Source organism: Felis catus, chromosome A3 (assembly GCF_018350175.1).
Source record: "Felis catus isolate Fca126 chromosome A3, F.catus_Fca126_mat1.0, whole genome shotgun sequence".
Taxonomy (NCBI): domain Eukaryota; kingdom Metazoa; phylum Chordata; class Mammalia; order Carnivora; family Felidae; genus Felis; species Felis catus.
In genome coordinates this window covers 103925001-103946621 of record NC_058370.1, presented here as the reverse complement: position 1 = coordinate 103946621, position 21621 = coordinate 103925001, and the positions used below count along the sequence as shown (strand labels likewise).

The 21621-nt window shown below is 49.7% G+C and overlaps 1 protein-coding gene across 1 annotated transcript in view; it reads left to right on the top strand.

The window, feature by feature from the left end:
* The window catches only part of ACOXL (acyl-CoA oxidase like), a 375298-nt gene that overhangs the window by 301671 nt on the left and 52006 nt on the right, over nt 1-21621 (top strand). The window contains 1 exon segment of the mRNA XM_045054588.1: nt 10055-10125. Within this exon segment, the coding sequence (XP_044910523.1) occupies nt 10055-10125 (71 nt within the window).

Sequence of the window (21621 nt, the reverse complement as noted above, 5' to 3'; positions counted from 1 at the left end):
GGGCCGAATTTGGTCGCTCAGCATTGCTAAAGAGGCACCAAAAATAAGCCCTCCCCACCTTTGAAACGTGGGTTTTTATTTTCCTCTCTCTTTCCCCATTGTAAGCTCGAAAGAGGCACCTTACATTTGTGCTGCAAAGATCTGATCCGCAGTCCATGCCGACTTTATAACTTCTGGCGTCTAAGTCCTTTCGAAATAAGATTAATCAGTACCCAAGCTGGCAGGTGAAAGCAATACAAAAGTGAAAAAGAAACAATTTTTACTGCTGAACTCTGTACTGTGTGAGTTTTCCACTAGGAATATGATTGAGAATGATACCTTCTAAACTGAATAAAAGTAGGAGCATAGGAACTCTTATAGCAATTCTAGGTGTGATTTTCTATTTAAAAATTATCCCGTATCCCATATTCTGCAGAGAAACATGTTTGCAATAAACATAAATTAAATTTAGATTTTAAAGGACAACATGTCCTAATCTCACAAAACATTTAGCAAATAACCTTTGAGTTCACATGAGCCACCCACACAAAAACCAAAATGAACTCAGAAAAAAAACATAGAAAAAGCAACTGTCTGTTGACAACCAGATTTTCTTTCAGCTCTGAGTTTTTTTGGGTTTTTTTTTTTTGTCTATAAATAATCTGTATGTTTCAAATGTGACCAATTTTTTTAAAGGTGCCTCCTGGCATGTTCTCACTTCAGTGTGTTTTGAAAACAAGAAAAAACTGTGCAAACCATAAGAACTACTGGGTTTTTGGAAGGGGGAGCTTTAATACACACGCTTTTCAGATACCAAAAGTGTCACAGCGAAACATTAAGATGATGTATCCTTTCTACAGTGCATCTGTTTTTCTTTTATGAAATCTGGAGTTTGATAAATCACCAGAGATAAAAACATCATTTTTAACCTATCGTAGATCCCAAATGTCAGGAGGAAAAATAGTGCTGTGTGTCCTCTTCATGAATTTGCCTCTCTCTTTGCTTGAGAGTTATGGGATTTTATTTGCAGAGAAAACATCATGCTCTATTAACTTGAAAATGATGGCGTTTACTCAGAAATGTGAGAACCAAAGAGGAAAAAACGGAGCGTTCAATCCTCTGAGATATAATCAAGTAACAAGTTTTAATATATACTTAAAGTGGCCTAGAATGTTGGATGCAGAAGTGATCACTAGATAACTAACAGCGAGGTTTTCATTAGTATATTTACCTTCCTTTACTGACACGTAGGACCCCTGACTTGCTATATCGAAGTGGATGTTGAAAACTCAACAGGGAGAGTTTGTTTAACATCAGGGTAAGTAGGGATGGAGGAAGCTATTTCTTGTAATTTTTTTCTCCTGAAAAATGACTCAGAAATTCTCTCTTAATTGGAAGCCTGGAAAATAAAGGAATTCCCACAGATTTTTATAACTATAGGTGAGAAGTATTCTGTGCCCGAGAATGTAACAAAAAGCTCCTCTGGTACAGGTGGCGCCTAATCTCTAATTGCTGTGATCCGCAGGGTCCAAGTGCATGAACCAGAAAGTAAACTCGTCACGAAAGCACAACATGGCAGAAAAACATGGCTTTTCACAATGGTAGAAATAGCTCTTTCTTCATATGTGATGCAGTGAGAGTTCCTTGTCTTGTGCCCATTTCATAGTTCATCATTCCTGACAAGTTCAAGACAACTTAAATTGTATGCAAACCCATTCTAGGCTATGGACAAGTGGTTGAGTTTTTCTGATAAGTGCTATAAAAAGCTTTTGTCAACGGTCGATTCTGATCTATGCACCAGAGGTGCCTCAAGTCCCAGCTGTGCAGGACCAGTGATGGCTGTGAACACTTGACTTCAGTTTGCTTTGGTCTTTCCTGCAAGGAACATGAGGACAGTGCTGGTCCTAAGGAACGGCATTGAGCTATTTCCTTGGATCATGGGACAAAATGGCGGGATGTTCCGTAGAAGCTAAAGCTTTCAAGCATTTAAAATCTGGCCCTGCCCCACCTGAGTCCAGCATCTACGCAGTTATCCTTCAGAAACAATGCGGATGTAGATCACTCTTCCTTCAGTCCCTTATGCACCCATCCTCAGCCAACAAGCATGTGGTGAAGGCCTACTGTGTGCCAGGAACTGTGTTGAGTTCTGAGGATGAAAGATCCAGTAAGGAGTGGCCCCCGCTCTCAAGGAGCATTAGGCAGAGCCGGGATGGCAGTTTCTATAGAACAGAGGCTCTGGGAGAACCGGGGAGAGACTTAAGTCAGCCCTGGTGTAATGGGGTTCACATGGCTCCCCATTGAAGCACCAGGCAAGGCAGTCAGCATTTAAGACCTTGCTTTTTATAAGGTTTACCTACATTGCAGAAGTGGAAAGGGCATTATAAGCAGGAGGAAGAGTAGAATGGGAGGCGTGAAATTCATGGATGATTTGGGAAAACACTTGTGGTTTGGTGTGTCAGGGCACACGTAGGGAACAGGAGTCAGAATCCCCCAGGACCTTTGCAGGCCTATTCCGGGAACTTTCACTGTCACCCTGCACAGTCAGTGGAGGTCTGGGAAAGATTTGGAACAGGGGAAGGCATGACTAGATGGGGCTGTAGGAGGTGAAGTGTGACCAGGGGAGGCCAGGCCAGACTGCCCAACACGCAGCTGTGAGGGTACAAACTGAGAAGCCATGGTGGCAGGACTTGGAGAGGGGGGCATTCTGGAGATGTTATGGGGAAGGAATCTATGGGACCTTGAGAGCGATGGGAAGTGAAGGGTGAGGTGGGAGGAAGCACCGAGGGTGATACGAGAAGGGCTAGGCTGGTTCTGGCTCCAAGGTGGAGCAGACATGACCAAAGCCAGCCTGGACATGTGCAGCTTTGGGGGAACCAGAGGCCTGTGGGTGAGACGCCATGATAGGGAATGGCAGAGAGACCTGAGAGGCATAGAGATATCCAAGTCCCGAGCATAGCATTATGTTAAACGAGAGGTGAACCCCTCAAAATGGAACATCGGGGCTGATGCTGCCCCCTAGGCAATTGCTCATGGCCATCACGGCCATTATCTTCCTGATTTAAATGATATATCTGGAGTCCACCGCTCTTGGTTTTCCAAAATTGGTCAACTCCTGTTCCCTTCATGGATCAGTGTATGGGGGATGTGACCTCCAGCTGAGGGTCAACTGTTGGAGTTGTCTTTACAACAAGGGATCTGCTGGTGGGCAGGGCAGTCCCATGGGGACGGTGGTCTACTGGGGAGAAGATATGGCAGTGGCCACCACTGATGGCTACCTCAGGAAGCACTTGTTGGCCATGATGAGCTGGGGGGCCACACTGAGTAAGTGAGAGAGTACCCCATCCATCTGACGGTGGGCAACCTCCCCACACATGGGAAGACTGCATGTTCCAGAGAGAGGAGTCCAGAAGAGCTGTGTCCTCGTCTCTTGTTGAGTGAATGGCCACGTTTGCCCCAGGCTGAAAGGACTCTATCCGGGGAATCAGTGGCAAGTGTGCTTGCTCCCTCCTGTGACCGTGTACCTGACCTGAGCCAGAGACACAGCTGGCTCTCCTTTGAAACCAGCTCCACAGGAAAGAGTCCTGAGAAGGAAGATCAGATCAGCATGGTGTCACAGGCATGGAGAGAGCAGAACCACTTTCCTCCCAAGGTCCAGACACTGCAGACAGGGTTTGCCCCCCCCCACACACACACACACAGAGCCTTGCCCCTGCTCCCCACGGGAACCCTCCACCTCTAGAACTTGGCAGCCAGTTATCCACATCTCACTCCCATGGCTCAGACTAGGGTCAAGGATTCCAAGATGGCAGTGAGAAGCCGCTGCTGTTCCCACCCAGGGCCCGGCCAAACTGATGTGTTGCCTGCTACAGAAGTGCAGTCTGCCCCTCCACACTTTCCCTCTGTGAGCACTGTTCCTGTAGATGTCAGAGGAGTGGTGGCAGCGGGGGTGGCGCGGAATTCCTTGGCAGTTTATTTGCTTCCAAAGTTTTCGGGACCTCCTGTTTGCAAGACTTTGGGCTAGGATGACATATGACCCTTGTCAGTATAGTAGAGGAATAAGATGTGAATGCACGTGCCCTGGTACATGGGGAGCGTGACGAGCCCATGAGAGGTCCAGGGAGTTTGCAGACATCACGGGACTCTGAGATGCCTTCCAGAAGTTCCCTCGGTACTGGGTCTTAAAGTATGAATAGGATCCCGGAGTTGGAAGTGTGGCAGTGCATTCCGGGAGGAGGCTGCAGTGTGGACAGAGGTGAAGGTGACAAAATGAAGTCCTCGTTCAGGGAATGGCAAGGCGCCTGTTCTACCAGAAGGGAAGTGGTCAGGGGAGAGACCAGGAAACAGGTTGAATATTAGAAGAGTGGGCTGAACGCTGCATTAAAGAGCTGGGCCTTTTCTGGGGAGACAGTAGAAGGATCAACTCCCCGTTGATCCTGAAAACAAAAGTAGAGTTCTTTCTGCAAAGATGAAGCCCTTTTGTTTCTCTGTCTCTCTCTTTAAACATTTCCCTGTGGTGTTGTGATGAATAGGTGGGCGGGGGACTTCAGAGGCCCAGGAGTGACAGTTCTACAAGAGCTGAGTACAGGCTTTCAGACCCAGGTGAGATGAGAGGGCTGAGGGACAGCCACCAGCATGCCACCTTGTGCCATAGAGTAAGTGGAGGACCCCTAAGCTGACCGGGAGCCTCAGGTGTGGGTCCCAAGCGTGCGTGACCCTCAAGGCTCCCGAGGAGAGGCAGGCCAGAGCTGGGGATATGGGACCCGCTGCCCCCGATGCCAGGGAGGACACTGAGCTGTCAGGCCAGAGCTGGGGATATGGGACCCGCTGCCCCCGATGCCAGAGCATGGTGGCCAGCCCCCAGGGTACTCAGCCGTCACACTCTCCCAGGTGGAACCTTCTGTTTAGGGGCACGTGTCAGCCTCCGTATTTCTTCTGCCTCTAAGAGGAGGCTGGTTTCCTTATCTTCATTGTAGGTATGTGAGGTGAAAGCCTCCTTCGCCTGCCAGACTGGAGACACAGCTGGGACAGCTGTCCTCTCTCCAGAGATAGATGGACGGGCCTGGTTTTGAAGAGGTTTGGGTGAGCCTGTATTTTAGCATCATTCTCTAGCACAACAAGCGTTCCCTTCTACGTGTGGGGCCCAAGGGAAGCGTATAAAACAGGCTGGCGAAGTGCTGAAGAAAATCTACCCTGTCCTGCTGCCTGAACAAATGTAGCTTCACTCATCTGGAAAAGCCAGGCTCCAATTTACAATTCTCAGACTCCGGGAAGTTGTGTGAACTCAGCAGCATGGGGAGAAGCATCCGCCCGGCAGATCCCTAGCCTGTCCACATCCCCAGAACCACCCCACACCGTGTGAATCCTCCAGTCTAGACACACAGGGTCTGTCTACACCCCTGCCAACACCTGCCCCTTGGGCACCCCATGAGTCTGGGGGTACGCACACCAGATGGAGTACATTCCCGGGGAAGAGACTCAAGCTATAAACCCAGGACCCTGGGAAGTGGGGTGCGGACCCTAAGCAGGTAACCCCCCATTGCCACACAGGGAAGGCTACAGCCACAGGAATGGCAGAGCAAGGCTCTCTAAAGCTTGGCACCTGGGGAAGGACCCCAGTTCTCCAGGGCCCTGTCACGGGGAATGAGAGAGAAGCTGAAAGAACGTTCTGAGAGCAATACAGCCCCTATGTCATCTGTCGAGGTCACTTGTGCCTGCTAACGTAGTGATAGTTCCCCAATCTTACGGCCATATTTCAGAAGGAAACAAGTTCAATGCTATTGTGCATTTGGTTTGTCTTGCTTTCCCCCCTTATTTGCATTCACATGTCATAGTGAAAGACATTCTAGGTACAACCATTTCCTTGTCTCAGGGATCTCCCATGTTGCAGAGCCCTGTCTACCTTTCAAAAATGGCTGCAGGGGCAAGGCTGTTGGACCTCACCTCCCAGCCCATGACAGCACACAGTCAGAAGGGGAGACTTATGTAGTCCAAGCTGGCCTGTAAGTTTGTTCTCCCCAACTACCATTTTCTTAGTTCAGCTGGGTCATTTTTTTTTTCCTAAGCTCCCCCACCACAAGCCCGCACCTCAAAGCTACTTTTTACCTCAAATCTGTTGTTCTCCCTCTATTGTCAGGCCCATCTTTTCTGTCGCACCGAGTGGAAGGGTTGAACTGAGGGATCCTGACTGTATTCAGACAGGTGGAAGCGTTTGCATCCCCTGCTGAGATGAACTGCACTGGGACACTTCAGAGCCATTAAAACAATCGACGTGGAATCAAGAAAGTCTCACCCAGCGTCTCTGAAGGTGACTGGCGCCTCTGCCACGAGCCCTGTGTTTCGTCGCACCGCCTTCTTCTCATTAGGCAGGCAGCCCCTTGAATCAGCAGCAGGGGTAGAGGAACGGAGATACCACAAATGCTTTCATTTTTAGGGTGGTTTTTTTTTTTTCTCTCTCATTTAAAGGCTGGGGAGGGAAGCGAGAGGGGAATGAAATGTCAACCTTGTGGCGATGCTTCTCAGTGGGTTAGGCAGCCCAGGCAGGCCCGGTGGCCGTGCAGACCTGGTGGAGAGCGGCTGGCAGTGTGCCCACCCTCCCTCTTCTTCTGGGGTTGGGCAGAAGTCGGAGTTGGGGGAGGTGAGCCGTGAGCCTGCCGTTGGCATGAGAGCACACGTCACGCTGACATCGAAGGCGAGGAGAAAACAACCTGGGACTCGGTCCGCTCTGCCACTGTTGGTGCCCAGTTTTCAAGGTTGGCTCTTGTCGCTTGTATAGACAGGGTGAGAGGGGCAGGCCTCATGAACCCGAGCCAGCCAGTTAAGGGGAAACTGCATCTATGGCGTCCTGTGTCCCCACAGGGCACTTCGGTCCACAAAACGGGGCATGTTTTTGTGGGTGACGTTGGACATGTTAGACAACGACAGGCATAGAACAGAGCTCAGGAAAAGACCCGAGGCTGCCTATGGAGTGCACGGTCTCACTCCTCGGATGAGGCAGTGTGTGCACCCATAAGCCAAAAAAACTATTAAAGAGAAGAATCCAGTGTGTAATGTGTCCACCAAAGTATCAAGTGGAGAAGAAATAAGCGTGGTGAGGAAAGCGGAAGCTTCTCAAAGGTGCAGGGTCAGGGGCCCAGGCCAGGCCGCGCACTGCGCCTTGGCCTACGGCCCTTCTTCCTAACACCACATCCACTGGGCAGGCACCAGTCTCCACAGGTGACTGTGAGGAAACTAAGGCTCAGGGAGAGCATGTGGCTTGACCAGGGACGCGCAGCTGGGAGTGGTGGTGAAGACCACCAGTGAGGTCTGTCTGACTCGGCCTTGACCGGTTGGGCCCAGGAAAGGGGTGGGGTTTGAGCAGACAGGAAGAAGACGGAATGTCTGAGGACCCAGCCGAGGATTAATGATAGTGCGGAGCTGGCAGAGGGGGGTCTGCACCAGGGAAGAGGGGCTGAGATGCAGAGGGGAGGCAGTGTATGCAGAGCAATGGCCGTGCTAGTTTTCCTGTGGTGGCGGCCGTGGGCACGGCGACCGGAGAGGGGGACCAGGCATCAAGGCTGGGGAACAAGTCAGGAGTGTTGTACAGGAGTCAAAGTGGCACCTGTGCCGTGGGAAAGGGGTGCCTCAGGGAGACACTGTGCAAGAAGGGTGAGCAGGCTCAGCGACAGGAAGGAAGAATCAGAGATCTGGCTGGGGCATGACGGTGACAAAGAAATGGGAAAATTCCGGGAAGGGTTAGCTAGGCATGGAAGTCAACTGGTTTGGATTGTATGTTCAGGGTTCAAAGGAACAGCTACACCTGGCTGGGTGCCACATCTTGTGAACACCGAAAAGTGTCGCAGTGGAGTCCAGCCATAGGCAGCTGGAGGTATGGCTCTGGGGGTCATCACAGAGGAGGGGAGGTGAGGGTGAGAATCTAGGAGCCCCCCCAAGGAAGCAAGTAACAAACATTCAGGTTCCCATGGCCTGTGCTCAGAAGATTCCAAGTCACAGCATAAACTTTTACCAAATGAAATTGCTACCTCCAAAAAGATTATCTGAAGGAAACCTAGCCAGGACCACCTGGGTGGCTCAGTCAGTTAAGTGTCCGACTTCGGCTCATGTCATGATCTCATGGCTTGTGAGTTTGAGCCCCACATCAGGCTCTGTGCTGATGGCTCAGAGCCTGGAGCCTGTTGTGGATGCTGTGTGTGTGTGTGTGTGTGTGTGTGTGTGTGTGTGTGTGTGTCTGCCCCTCCCCTGCTCATGCTCTCTCTCTGTCTCTCAAAAATAAATAAATATTACAAAAAATTTAAAGAAAACCTAGCCCCTGAATTTATAGATTATTCTTTACTCATCCTCGGACAATAGAGGTCAATGTCACCGCGAAAGTCCAAAACAGAGCTTGGTGTCTTTTAGGGGCTGGTGTGTTCTACATGGGTGAGAGCAAACCACAATCATATGAACGCATAGGTCAGGCTCTTATCTCATGCTGAGTTTCTGTTGAGCCCCTTTCGTGGGGAAAGTATCGTATTAATTCTTAACTCTCTTAAAAAATTTTTTAGTTGTTTAAAATAATTTAAGATTCAATGTAATTAATTTGAGCTTTAGCCGGGGGGGCATGCCTTAGCCAGCTTTAGCCATGACTGGATGGGCATATACATATAAAGTGGACAACACCGATCGATCCTTCTGTTGGTTCTGAGCGCATTTTGTCTGGATAAGGGCAAAATTTTAGACTTGGGAAAAATAAAGAGGACAAGATACAAGCGATAACGGTTAAAACCATAGAGTAATTTAGTCATAGATGAAAACTCTCTAAAGATTTATATTTTTTTAGGTAACGTTGAACACAACAAAAAATTACCCAGACAGTGCTTTCCTGATGAAAATTCATTCTTGATGATCCAATTCTCTTCAAAATATCTGCCTTTGTAAACATGACATCCGGACATCCTTGGGGTCAGACTAGTGGAACCAGACTCTTCCTCAGTCATGAAGCTGGGTGTATCTCTGCCCACTCCCGTGGGCTCTGTGCAGGTTGGGCAGGACCCCAGAGGTGGTCAGTGGCTTTGAATGGGTGGGGCTGCAAACTTCCAGTAGAAGAACTTTGCTCTGCTCAAAGGCAAGTGGTAGGACTGTGCCCAGCAGACAGTGGTAAACGGTTATGGCAGGAAGAGAACGGACACAGCTTTGAGTCTAGAAATAATAGGCTCGTCTAGATGGTCGACTAAAGTTGAAATCTTAATGCCCGTCAAAAGAAGTGGATTTAAATCTGAGGGTGGTAGGGACTCATGGGAGCATTTTAAAAAGTGAAATAATATAGTCAAAACAGTATGCAGGGAAGGTAGCGTGTGGTTTGGTGTTTAGTACAACCAAAAGAAAAAGGGGGTGCCCACACACATGGGCTTTTGGTGAGAGCTAGGCCACCGTGACGGAGAAAGGGAATGTAATTGGTGTAAATTGTCTACATTAATATTCCTAGAGCATGGCCAATCTAAATGGACCCTTAAAGTATTTTCTTGCAAGCTTTCCTGAGTTTTCTCTCTGCCATTCTGCTGGAGGAGGATGATTGGGGAAACATGACTTGAAATATGTAGGGGAGTTTATGGGATTTGCTTGAGTCAACACTGAGGGCCATTATCACATTCACACCACGAGAGGCCTTAAATCCATGGGAATCATGACAGAACACCAAGATAGAACATTTAGCACTGCCCAGTTTACAAAGGCAGTTGGTCCGCTAAATAATGGAGATCACACGAAACTGGGGTGTTAGTATGGTCTTCGCGGGAGGCCAGCTGGTCATTGGTGGCTACACCCAGGACCTCCGAGAGCTTTAGGATAGAGCTTTGTTGATGGTAATGGCCGTGTGCTCTGCTGTAATCATCCCGGCCTGACAGTGGTGGAGAAGTCCCCGTGTGCTGGCCCTGACCTACCCCGGGGCCAGGGAGACCTCTCTCTATCCCATCACCAAGGAAAGACCCATAGCATCCCCCCTGCATCTGTTATAACTCCAGTGCGCTTCTCCATGCCAGGAGTCCTCAGGGGCTGAAGGGGGGGGGGGGGCCCTTCACCTTTTCTGTTTCTTCCCTTCCAGTTACTCTAGAGCAGTTCTGGCTGGCAGTGAGGAGCTGTCCTGAGCAAGAGGACCAGGCTTTGTTAAGGAAGGTAGGTTATCAGACAAAGTACTGATTTCCTTAAAGGCTCACAGCACTTTTATTGCCCTGAGGAGAGTTTCATTTTTACAAGCAGGAGTAAATTTATCATCCCTGAATTCGGTGCTCCGCGGGGATAAACTTGTCATCGGTGGGTAGGAGGGTTGCTGGTTAATGAGCACAACCGCCGTCCGTGGAGTACAGCAAAGTGACAGGGAGTGGGTGTCAGCTACCAGCGGGGAATCTCTTTTAATTCTCCAGAGGGCTCAGTTGGTCCTATTTAAGCTTATCTGACAGAATCTTGATTCTCTGAGCAGATTTATGAGGCTTGGCCAAATTCCATGACTCTCACTGCACTTTTTAATTAAGACAAAGGACTCCATACGTTCTGTGTCTGCCACATCCTCCCTTTCGTCACCGCAGGGAGCGCCACACAAATGAGACGGTCCACATTAACCACTGGAGTGGGCATCTCATGTCACAGATGCCTTGCCCTTGAGTGGAAGACAAGCTTCGCCATTTCTTGGTGACCGTTGCGCTCTGAGCGACAAAGGAGCACAGGTGTGGTATAACCTACATGTAGGCCGTACATCCAGGTGAGCCAAAAGCATGGAAAAACTTGGCCAGCAGCCTGCGTGAATTTAATTAAAACTCTGTCTCCGACGGCAGAGAGGAGTAGACACCAGCAAGTCACGGAGGCACGCCAACACCTTTCCACCAATGACTAAGACTCGTGTTTTCACCCAGAAACTATACTTAGAGTCACCTTGAAACATACGCATTTCCGTGACGTCATTTCAATCCCGTACCGTCAGGAAACCACGTGGCCCAGGAATTGCGTCTCTCACCTGAACACCATACCAGGTGTCCTCCGACGTTAGAGATGGGCGGAAAAATAGAGGGCGTCACTCTAAGGGATTTCCAGCTCATTTGCCTGAGATGTGATATTTTTGGTCTGCCTTTTTTTTTTTTTTTTCCCTAAGCTTTCAGTGTGGTTCATTTTATAATAAAGAGGTGCCGGGGCGCCTGGGTGGCTCGGTCGGTTAAGCGTCCGACTTCGGCTCAGGTCATGATCTCACGGTCCGTGGGTTCGAGCCCCGTGTCGGGCTCTGTGCTGACAGCTCGGAGCCTGGAGCCTGTTTCAGATTCTGTGTCTCCCTGTCTCTCTGCCCCTCCCCTGTTCATGCTCTGTCTCTCTCTGTCTCAAAAATAAATAAACGTTAAAAAAAATTTTTTTTAATAAAAAATAAATAATTTTAAAAAAAGAGGTGCCGATACCAAATAACAGATCCGTCTGGGAGACCTGCTCCCCCAGAGTCCTGGGTACAATGTACCAACTTTGGCATACAGGCAGGCATATAAGCTTTTCTCGGTGTTTTGAGGTTATCCAGGGTCAGCCCTCAGTCTTCTGTCCTGACAACTATTCCCCCAAGGACCTTTCCTCCCAGATACACACTGTGTTTCTGTGGCCTTGACGCAGCCCTTGGGCCCCAGACACTCACCTCTTTACCCCCAGTCACTATTCAAGGTACATGGGCACGGAGCCTCGTGGCCCTTCCTGCTCTGTCCAGTGTTTCTCCAGCCACCTGCTCCTTCCTGCTTCCCTCTTGTTGTTCTCCTATCCATCTATCCCCCTTTTTCCCTTCCCTGCTGTGCTTCGGTGTGCTGAACGCACTGCTGTGTGCTGCTTGGTACCGCCAGGGACCTGCGATGCCCCAGTGACCCTGAACTTCTTCAAGTCAATAGCGTAAGGGTGGAAAGCGATACCACCAAAATCCTACTTCTCCTTTCAGTTTCTCGCCTTCCTTCTGACTCTCCTACTGCCCCCCGGCCGGCTTCTCTGGAACATTCGCTCAGATACTAGCAGTTGCAGGTGGTAGAGGAGGGTTCAGAGAGCCTGAGGTGTCCTGGAAGGTGCACGATCTCCAGTGACCTTCGGTATTTCATGCCTTCCCTGTTGGTTTCTGCAAACCGTACCGTGGCAACCGAGGACGACGTCTGTGGGTGTTTTCTCAATATCTGCAGGTATTTGAACAGGCAACATCAAAGAAGTTTCACTGAACAAAATGCGTGCTCAGTTCATATATACTGAAACTACTGTACGATTTTTTTTCAGGAGATTGAGGTTTCTAATGTCACATATCAGAGAGCACCATGTGGGTGTGACAGTGGCGTGCAGGATTTTTGTAGATGTTATGTGGGAGAACTGGCTCAGGGTGACAGTAGATCGTTCCAGCTACAACCAGCCTGCAGTCCAGGATACGTTTACGGGGGTGAGCCATTCACTTGGAAGATGGTCGGCCATAAACTTCGACAGTTCATTCGGCGTCATTGGGTGAAAGGTTGCTGGAGGCAAAAACTGTAAATCTGAACCAAATATGCTGGTTTTTTTTTTTTTTAAACGATACTTTGCACGCAGTGCCGTTGTTATCCCTACATTGTCAACATTGGATACTTTGTATCCCTACGTTGTCAGAGATCATTAAGATCTAAGGCCAACGATCTCATTCAGAGCTGTGAGGGTGCCCAGCCAAGGTCAGATACCGCTTGAGCCAAGGTCGGATATCCCTGGAAAAACAGAGCCAGGGGATGAGACTTGGGAGGTGGCCGAGACCAGAGGCTTCATCTGACAACCAGGAAGAGTCGGCGAGGGAGAAGAAGTGACGCTCCATCTCCGCACCGCTAGTTAGCAGGCAGCAGAACGGGGACCGAAAGCCACGTCTCTGGAGCCTCGAGCTGGGCCTCTTGCCGGGACTTCCATCCAGATGAGCAGATTCACAGAAAAGTCTACCACCTCACCCCCTCCACCACACCCGAGCCGCATGGGAGGTCAGACTGCAATGAAACCACAGAATGTACTGTTGTGGCTGGCTGGTGGAACCGCTCTTGTGGCTTGTTGTTAATCACACCCCATCTGCAGAGAGCACCATAAGACGGAAGGGAGCTGGCTTCTCCATGATTCAGTTTCCCCACCTACCAAGCAGAGGTCAGGGCTCTTACTGACTTGCGATTTTCCCACCACTGCAGCCCTGTTAAGGGGGTAGGAAGGAGATGTCAAGAGATAAGACAACTGTTATCAGGGTTTGCCTCTCTGTTCGGTTTCACTACAATCTGAACCAAAGAAAAGATGTCAGTTCTATAAATTACTTATCTGACCCCATTCGTGTCCATACCAACCTGTTTCTTCACTGGTTCTTTGTTCTACCGACCAGTTCATCTCTTCGGCCCCTTGCAGGCACTGCCCTGGAGAGCTGGGTTACCCCTCGACTCCACCCACCACTCTGTTGTGGCTCCAGACCTGCCCTCCAGTCCCACACCCACTCATGCCCAGCAGATGTGGCCCTCACCTGTCTCTGTCCTTCCTCCTCAGCCCCAGAACCACAGCGAGGCCTGTGACTCCCCCTGCTCGGGAGCTGCCACGTCACCTGCCATGTAGCTATTAATCCCCGGCAGCAGCCCTCAGAGACATCCCGTTCCCTCTCACCCAGAACACAGCACCTGGGCTTGACCCTCCAGGGACAAGCCTGGTTCCCACTTTGCTGGGAACCCGGTGTGATCACAGACAGGTCACCTCTCTCTTTTAGCCCAGTGTCCCCTTGTGGTGAAAGCGGAAGTGAATTAGATTGCCCGGGAGACCCTCCCAGCATCCACCCTCTCAATCTATGCCCCGACATTGCCCGCCAGCCCGTGACTCTAAACATGCTTGAGAATAAGCCAACCTCTACTGCCTGCCCTTCCTTCAGGCTCAGCAAAACGAACTTTCTCAGAATCCCACGTCCTACTTGTCGCTCTTCTGGATTCACGTCCAGCCATAACTCACTCTCTCTCTCTCTCTTTTCCTCTCCTTTGGCCTAGGGTGATCATAGAACCTATCAGCCATGTCTGGACTTTTCTGAAAGTGAAAGGAGGCACCACTGAAAATTAAACTTGGGTGGCTGGCATAAAATGGGACGGCCCCAGGCACATCAGGGCATTTGACTAGCCTATTTCTGCATCAAGTCCGAAGTCCCTTCTTTAAATCAAATGGATCAAGCTTGCCTATGAGGCATCCCTCTCAGAGTTGGTCCAGATGCTCCTTGTCCCCACTCCCCCCCCCCCACAATTGTCACTTCCTAAAGATCGCGCCCTCCTTTCAGTGATGGAAGTTGGCAGGAAGACAGACCTCTCGCTGCCAATCTGCATTTGGACCTTCATTTTCTAAATCACACATAAACGATCACACTTCCTCATTCCGTCCTCCAGGGAGTTTCTTACACACCTGGCAGCAGTCATTTCCAATTTGGGTAGGAGACAGCAGCCCCAGCAAGGATCCTCACTGGGACGGAAACTTCCTGAGGCAATCACCTGCCGTGCCTCCCTGCTTCCCTTGGAAAAGCAGGAAGGATGTGCAGCAGAAGGTGGCCCTTCCTGGTAAACGCTGCTTTCTCGGATCAGGAGACAAGAGCTAGTGGAAGAAGCTTTGCCTGGTCTGTTACAACTGGAGCAAGACAGTAGAACAAGGCTTCCTCACTCCAGTGATGCTGAGTGAGTACCTGGGACATTCCTCCCACCGCAGCCCCCGGCAGAGGCCTGGGTGGACCTCTCCGACGAAGGGCTCTAGCTAGAGGTACCACGTGAAGTTCAAGGTAGCCCTTTCTGTGGGGGAGATCCGATATCATACCACGTGTACTGCAGAAAACAGTAACAAGAACCGAGCTGCCTGCATGAAGATAAATAGCACACCTTGAATCTCATCTCCCCAAATTGCAGACCTTTTGCAGGACTGCGGGGCCAGCAGCAACGATGCCCCAGCTCCTCCTCCGTGGAGTGCTGGCAGGAGGGGCTGACTGTCTGTGACAAGGCGGGTGACGCCTCGGTCTGAGGACACAAGCAGAGCAGTTTTAATAGCTGCTGGCCGTCCGGCTGGCACGTGCAGGGGCCCACCAGAGTCGGTGGACACGGTTGCCAGGTGCCGAGGCCGAAGTCGAGAAAACCCACAGAGCCGATTCCCCGGGAAGTCGCCCCTGCCCACAGGTGTGCTGGCTGGAGTGCTGCCGGAAGCCTCCTTAGCATTGCTTACCCGCTGCCGAGTATTTTCTTTTTTTAATTTTTTTTTAACATTTATTTATTTTTGAGACAGAGCGAGATAGAGCATGAATGGGGGAGGGGCAGAGAGAGCGGGAGACACAGAATCGGAAGCAGGCTCCAGGCTCCGAGCCATCAGCCCAGAGCCCGACGCGGGGCTCGAACTCACAGACCGCGAGATCGTGACCTGAGCTGAAGTCGGACGCTCAACCGACTGAGCCACCCAGGTGCCCCCCCAGCCGCCACGTATTAATATTGCCCCCCAAATGCACAGGGGCAACCGGACAGTTGTGGAAAGAGGGGTGCCCAGGCTCCCTGCCACGTGCCATCCCCCCCCCCCCCACTGTGATCTGGCCCGATCGAGCCCTTTCTCTGTCTAATGATGTGCTAGCAACTTGGACACCCTTGAGTCCTCCTTGAAACCAAAAGCTGTCAAGTGAGTGGCGTGACCCAACCTGTCAGTCCTCCCAGGGTACTCAAATCCAGCTGCTTCCCAGAAACAGGCATTTTCTCCTAGCCTGGTGGGGTCCTGGCCTGGCCCGAACGAGCGTCTAGCTTAGCCTGGGAATGGGGATGCGTTGAGGAGAAAGGGGATTTTCCACATGACCGCTCCACTGACTCACCTCCCCGCAGAAGGTTTAGAAACACCCAGCAGGCCGGTTGTCTAGCGTTCCTTAAATTGTCATTGTCACAAAGAGTCTTTCTGCTTCACTTCTCTCACAGTCCCCTCTTTACCCTGCTCACTCCCCTCCACGTCGCTGGGCTCAAGGGGCAGACACGGAGCCATTCGGCTTCTGGAATGGCCGAGGCGTCCTTGCAGGGTCTCTCTGTCAGCTCTTGCCCTGTAGGCAAGGCCGCAGCCGCTTCAGCTCCGACGGGGTGCTCGCCACGGCAACCCCAGTATCTAAGCAGAGCGTTCGCAGGGGACTGTCCCTGCCTCGCAGGCGGCTGGCAAGCAGCAGTTTGAGCCTGTCAAGTGGGCGAGGTGGGGTTTTTTCCCTTTTTCCTGCATTCTAACTGCTCTTTCTTGCTTTTCTCAACACGTGTAGGTGGTAGCTAGTTTAAGCACCCGACCTAGCAGCCAAGTACCTCCCACCGAGCTCGGGGAGGACAGTGATGCCCTCCTTTCTGCGGGAGGGCTTTTTAATGCCTAGGGACCCACCCTGTCATAGCCCCTTGCCTTTGAGAGCGCCCTGGGCCCCTGGGCAACCAGCAGAGCAAACATCCTGTGTGTGTGCTACGCGTGCCCACGGCCACCGCTCCGTCATCTGGGGCTGGTCCTGGGAGCAGGCCTCCCACACAGAAGGAACAGCATTCTCACTTGGGGCCTGACTGCGTCTCCAAACCCCGTCCGGGGTGAACAGCGTCAATCCCTGTCGGAAATCCTTTGGCACAGACTGTTGAAGGGTGGCGGGGGTCTGCAGTGTTGAACTTCGGTCCGTGTAGCCCCTGTTGCTTTCCTGCCGCCTTCTCCGCTGCTCGCAAGCCGGGGCCTCGTGGAGAGAAGTAAGCATGTGGCTGACGGTGTTTCTAAGAGAAACAGGTAGTGTTTTTCTAGTACCTGGCTCACTTGAAGAATAGGTTTCTGGTTGGTTGGTTGGTTGGTTTGTTTGTTTGTTTGTTTTTATGTTCAATAAAGGACCAGAACTACTAGGGACGTAGCAATCAAGTTTCAGACCTAGTGTTCCAGCAATCGGTGGTTTTCTCTCGTGCCTGTACCCGTGTGGGCCGTCGATGCCCCGGCATGCCTTCCCCCTCTTCAATCCCGGTACCCTCGTCACAAGCTCCAAGTCAGTGCCAAGGTTCTGAGGGGGCTCATCTCAAACCTGCCCCCCACAACCTCAGTGATGATTTTCCCACCCAATGAAACACTAATTGTGGGAAGGGATCTTTGGTGCATAGGACTAACTTTCTAACCCAAAGGAACACATACCTAATGGTAGGATTTCAGGCTTCGCCGTAAGTCAACAGAAGGGTTATTTTGGCGACTGTCTGCGGATACCTATCACAGTCCCTCTTCGTAAACGTTTGTGAATGCTTATTTTGTGCCAGGCACCGTGCTAGGCTCTGGGGGTGCTAATACCAATAAGACCTGGCCCTCATCCTTAGGTAGCTCCCTGACTACTAAGGTGTGGAAGGTACTTCAGAACATGCAAGCGTGTTGGGGTGGGCTAAGCGCTGAGAGGGAAGAAACTCAGGGTGCTGATGGAACACTCAGCTGGGGTGCCCAGCTCAACATGGGTTTCAAGAGGACTTCGGAGGAGGTGGCATTTGAGCTAAGTCTCTATGTCTCTGTAAGAGATTAAATTTAGCCAACTGTGTGGGTTCTGCTGTGCTTACTGGTGGGGTCAGTGTGAGTTGTGCTCTGAGCTTTCCATTTATAGAGTGTTTCAGGTGCACTGATGCATGCCTTGAGAGCTGGCTGCCAGAGCAGGGGGACCAGACAGCTGTCTCTCAAGGGGAGGGGTATCCAGAAGCTTCCATTCTCGTTGCACTGTGCGTGTTTCCTCATTGTGCCATTCAACATTCTTTCCTTCGGCGTGGAAGACTTCCCTGACTTCCAAAGGTTAATGTCAAAGTGAGGCGTCTCTCAGAAGGAATGCAGCAGAAACCATGCTCAGCCGACAGTTGCTCTAGAAGAGTTCTGAGAGCATGGTCTCCAAGACCAGGGGCCAAGCACAGAGCAGGAGATGAGCGTTGGGAAATTAAGAGGAAAAAGGTAGAGGGATTTCCCTAACCTACAATAGGGGAACGTGCTCTGTGCTCTAAGGGTCTGACAAAGTTGAGAGAGCTCAGTACTCACACTCATACAAAGCTCTCCTGTTGGGGGAAATGGGCCGGTGCCTTTCCAGGCTCATGCTATCAAGTGCAAGCATTACATGGGCCTGATCACCTAAGAGGATCATCCGATCACACGGTGGGCGGCGGCCCTTTGTGAGGACATCACCCCTGCCCCGCCCCTTGATACTTGTTTGTCGAGCATCTGAATACACATCCAAGTGGAGAACCAGCTGGAAAGCAGACATCCCAGTGTTGAGAAAAGCAGTGACTTTCCCCGAATGGAGGACACAATCTGCTGGGAATTTCTGGCCCTGCGAGTCTGGCAGAGGACGCGTGGAAGAAGTGTCCCTCCCTGAACGCTCTGCCCTCCATTTCTCCGGTGCGCAGCTCTGGGGCACAGATCTCATTTCAGGCTGTTCTAGACGACAGGGCGGAGAGCAGAAGAGGAAATCACTTGAGACAAATAAGAAAAATGGAAGGATTTGGTAAAAGCCATCTGTGGGAAAATGAGAGCAAAATTTGGCCCTAGGGGACGAAAGTGAGAGGAGCGAACGGGGCCCAGCCCAAACTTGTTATTTTATCGTTTAAATAAAAAGGTCAAGATGCCAATGGGCCCAGGAGACTTTTCTTGAGCGACCTACCCAGACTATGAAGAAACTCTGTCAGGGGGTTCCGGTGATATGAATGAGGGCTACCATACGTTAACAGAATTACCAAGAGGCTGGGGGGATGACAGATTTCCCAGCACACAACGAAGGGGACATTAGCACTAAGGTTATGTGGGTGTCACGCTGGCCCAGGCTGATGAAGGTAACAGAGTTCAGCACTCCCGCCTAGGCAGCCACCCTGCCTGCAGCCAGTCACGTTTGCCGACTGAAAACTGGACGTGTTATGAGGCTTGAAGATTTCTGTTCCCCACACCTTCTCAACTCTCCCTCTTGCCCTTTCTAATTTGAGCCACTCTGTTTCTGGTTAGTTTTACAAGTGTTCTCAAGTCTACGCAAACACACGCACACCCACCACGGATATCAACTTTGAGATGGGGAAGAAAGAAAGAGATTGGTTAGATCTATTCCCAAAGGAGACAGGGAAGAAGGAGAAGGGAAATCCGTTTGGGAATAAATCGCGGGACAATGGCCAGCATGAAGGCAGCAGCCAACCAGTTGCTGGTGCTTCTCAAGTTCTTCTGACGGAATGTGCTCACCTTTAAGAGGATCTTTCCACCTTCGTCTCTTCCAGGACTATTAAAAGGACAGGATGGGATGAAGCAACTTGCTGCGTTCTTTTTTTTTTTTTTTTTTAATATAATTTATTGTCGAATTGGCTTAAATACAACACCCAGTGTTCATCCCCACGAGTGCCTTCGTCAATGCCCGTCATCCATTTTCCTCTCTCCCCCACCCGCCCCCATTCACCCTCAGTTTGTTCTCTGTATTTAAGAGTCTCTTGTGCCTCCCTCCCTCTCTGTAACTTTTTTTTTTCCCCCTCGCTTCCCCCATGGTCTTAAGTGTCTCAAGATCCACATTTAAGTGAAAACATACGATATCTGTCTTTCTCTGACTGCCTTATTTCATTTAGCATAATACCCTCCAGTTCCATCCACGTTGCTGCAAATGGCATGATTTTATTCTTTCTCATTGCCAAGTAGTATTCCACTGTGTATATAAACCACATCTTCTTTCTCCATTCCTCAGTTGATGGACACTTAGGGTCTTTCCATGATTTGGCTATTGTTGAAAGCACTGCTATAAACATAGGGATATATATGCCCCTATGCATCAGCACTCCTGTATCCCTTGGGTAAATTCCTAGCAGTGCTACTGCTGGGTCATAGGGTAGTTCTATTTTTAATTTTTTGAGGAACCTCCACACTGTTTTCCAGAGTGGCTGCACCAGTTTGCATTCCCACCAACAGTGCAAGAGGGTTCCCGTTTCTCCACATCCTCGCCAGCATCTGTAGTTTCCTGATTTGTTCATTTTAGCCACTCTGACCGGTGTGAGGTGGTGTCTCAGTGTGGCTTTGATTTGTATTTCCCTGATGATGAGTGACGTTGAGCATCATTTCATGTGTCTGTTAGCCATCTGGATGTCTTCTTTGGAAAAGTGTCTATTCATGTCTTCTGCCCATTTCTTTACTGGATTATTTGTTTCTCGACTGTGGAGTTTGGTGAATTCTCTACAGGTTTTGGATACTAGCCCTTTATCTGATATATCATTTGCAAATATCTTTTCCCATTCTGTCGGTTGCCTTTTAGTTTTATTGATGGTTTTCTTTGCAGTGCAGAAGTTTTTTTATCTTGACGAGGTCCCAATAGTTCATTTTTGCTTTTAATTCCCTTGCCTTTGGAGATGTGTCGAATAAAAAATTGTTGCAGCTGAGGTCAAAGAGGTTGTTGTCTGCTTTCTCCTCTAGAGTTTTGGTGGTTTCCTGTCTCACATTCAGGTCTTTCATCCATTATGAATTTATTTTTGTGTATGGTGTAAGAAAGTCGTCTAGTTTCATTCTTCTACATGTTGCTGTCCAGTTCTCTCAGCACCATTTGCTAAAGAGACTGTCTGTTTTCCATTGGATACTCTTTCCTGCTTTGTCAAATATTGGTTGGCCATACATTTGTGGGTCCAATTCTGGATTCTCTATTCTATTCCATTGGTCTGTGTGTCTGTTTTTATACCAATACCATACTGTCTTGATGATTACAGCTTTGTAGTAGAGGCTAAAGCCTGGGATTGTGATGCCTCCCGCTTTGGTTTTCTTCTTCGGTATTATTTTGAGAAATAACTTCAGTATTACTTCAGTATTACCTTGGCTATTCGTGGTGTTTTGTCGTTCCATACAAATTTTAGGATTGTTTGTTCTAGCTTCGAGAAGAATGCTGGTGCAATTTTGATTGGGATTGTATTGAATGTATAGATTGCTTTGGGTAGTATTGACATTTTAACAATAGTTATTCTTCTAGTCTATGAGCATGGAATGTTTTTCCATTTCTGGAATTCTATCAGACATTTTTTTTTTTAACGTTTATTTATTTTTGAGACAGAGACAGAGCATGAACAGGGGGAGGTCACAGAGAGAGGGAGACACAGAATCTGAAACAGGCTCCAGGCTCTGAGCTGTCAGCACAGAGCCCGATGCGGGGCTCGAACCCACGGACCGTGAGATCATGACCTGAGCCGAAGTCAGACGCTTAACCGACCAAGCCACCCAGGTGCCCCATCTATCAGACATTTAAATCAGAGATGATATCTATCCTTCTCAAGCTGCTACAAGAAGTAGAAATGGAAGGAAAACTTCCAGACCCATTCTATGAAGCCAGCATTACTTTGATTCCCAAACCAGCCAGAGACCCCACAAAAAAAAAAAAAAAGAACTTCAGGCCAATATCCCTGATGAACATGGATGCAACAGTTCTCAACCAGATGCTAGCAACTTGCTGTGTTCTTAAAACGCTTGCCTGACAGGAAGGGTAACTAGGAACAGCCTGTCGACAATAGCTTGATGAATATGTTATTTGTGAAAGTGGCTTCGCAGGACACATAACACTGAATGTCAGGATTAGGACCAATTATACAAATGAGGCGAACCTATCATTACAAGTGAAAGACTCTCAGATCGGGTGAAACACAAAGTCCAGCTGTGTGACATGTGCAGACATGCAGACTCCTG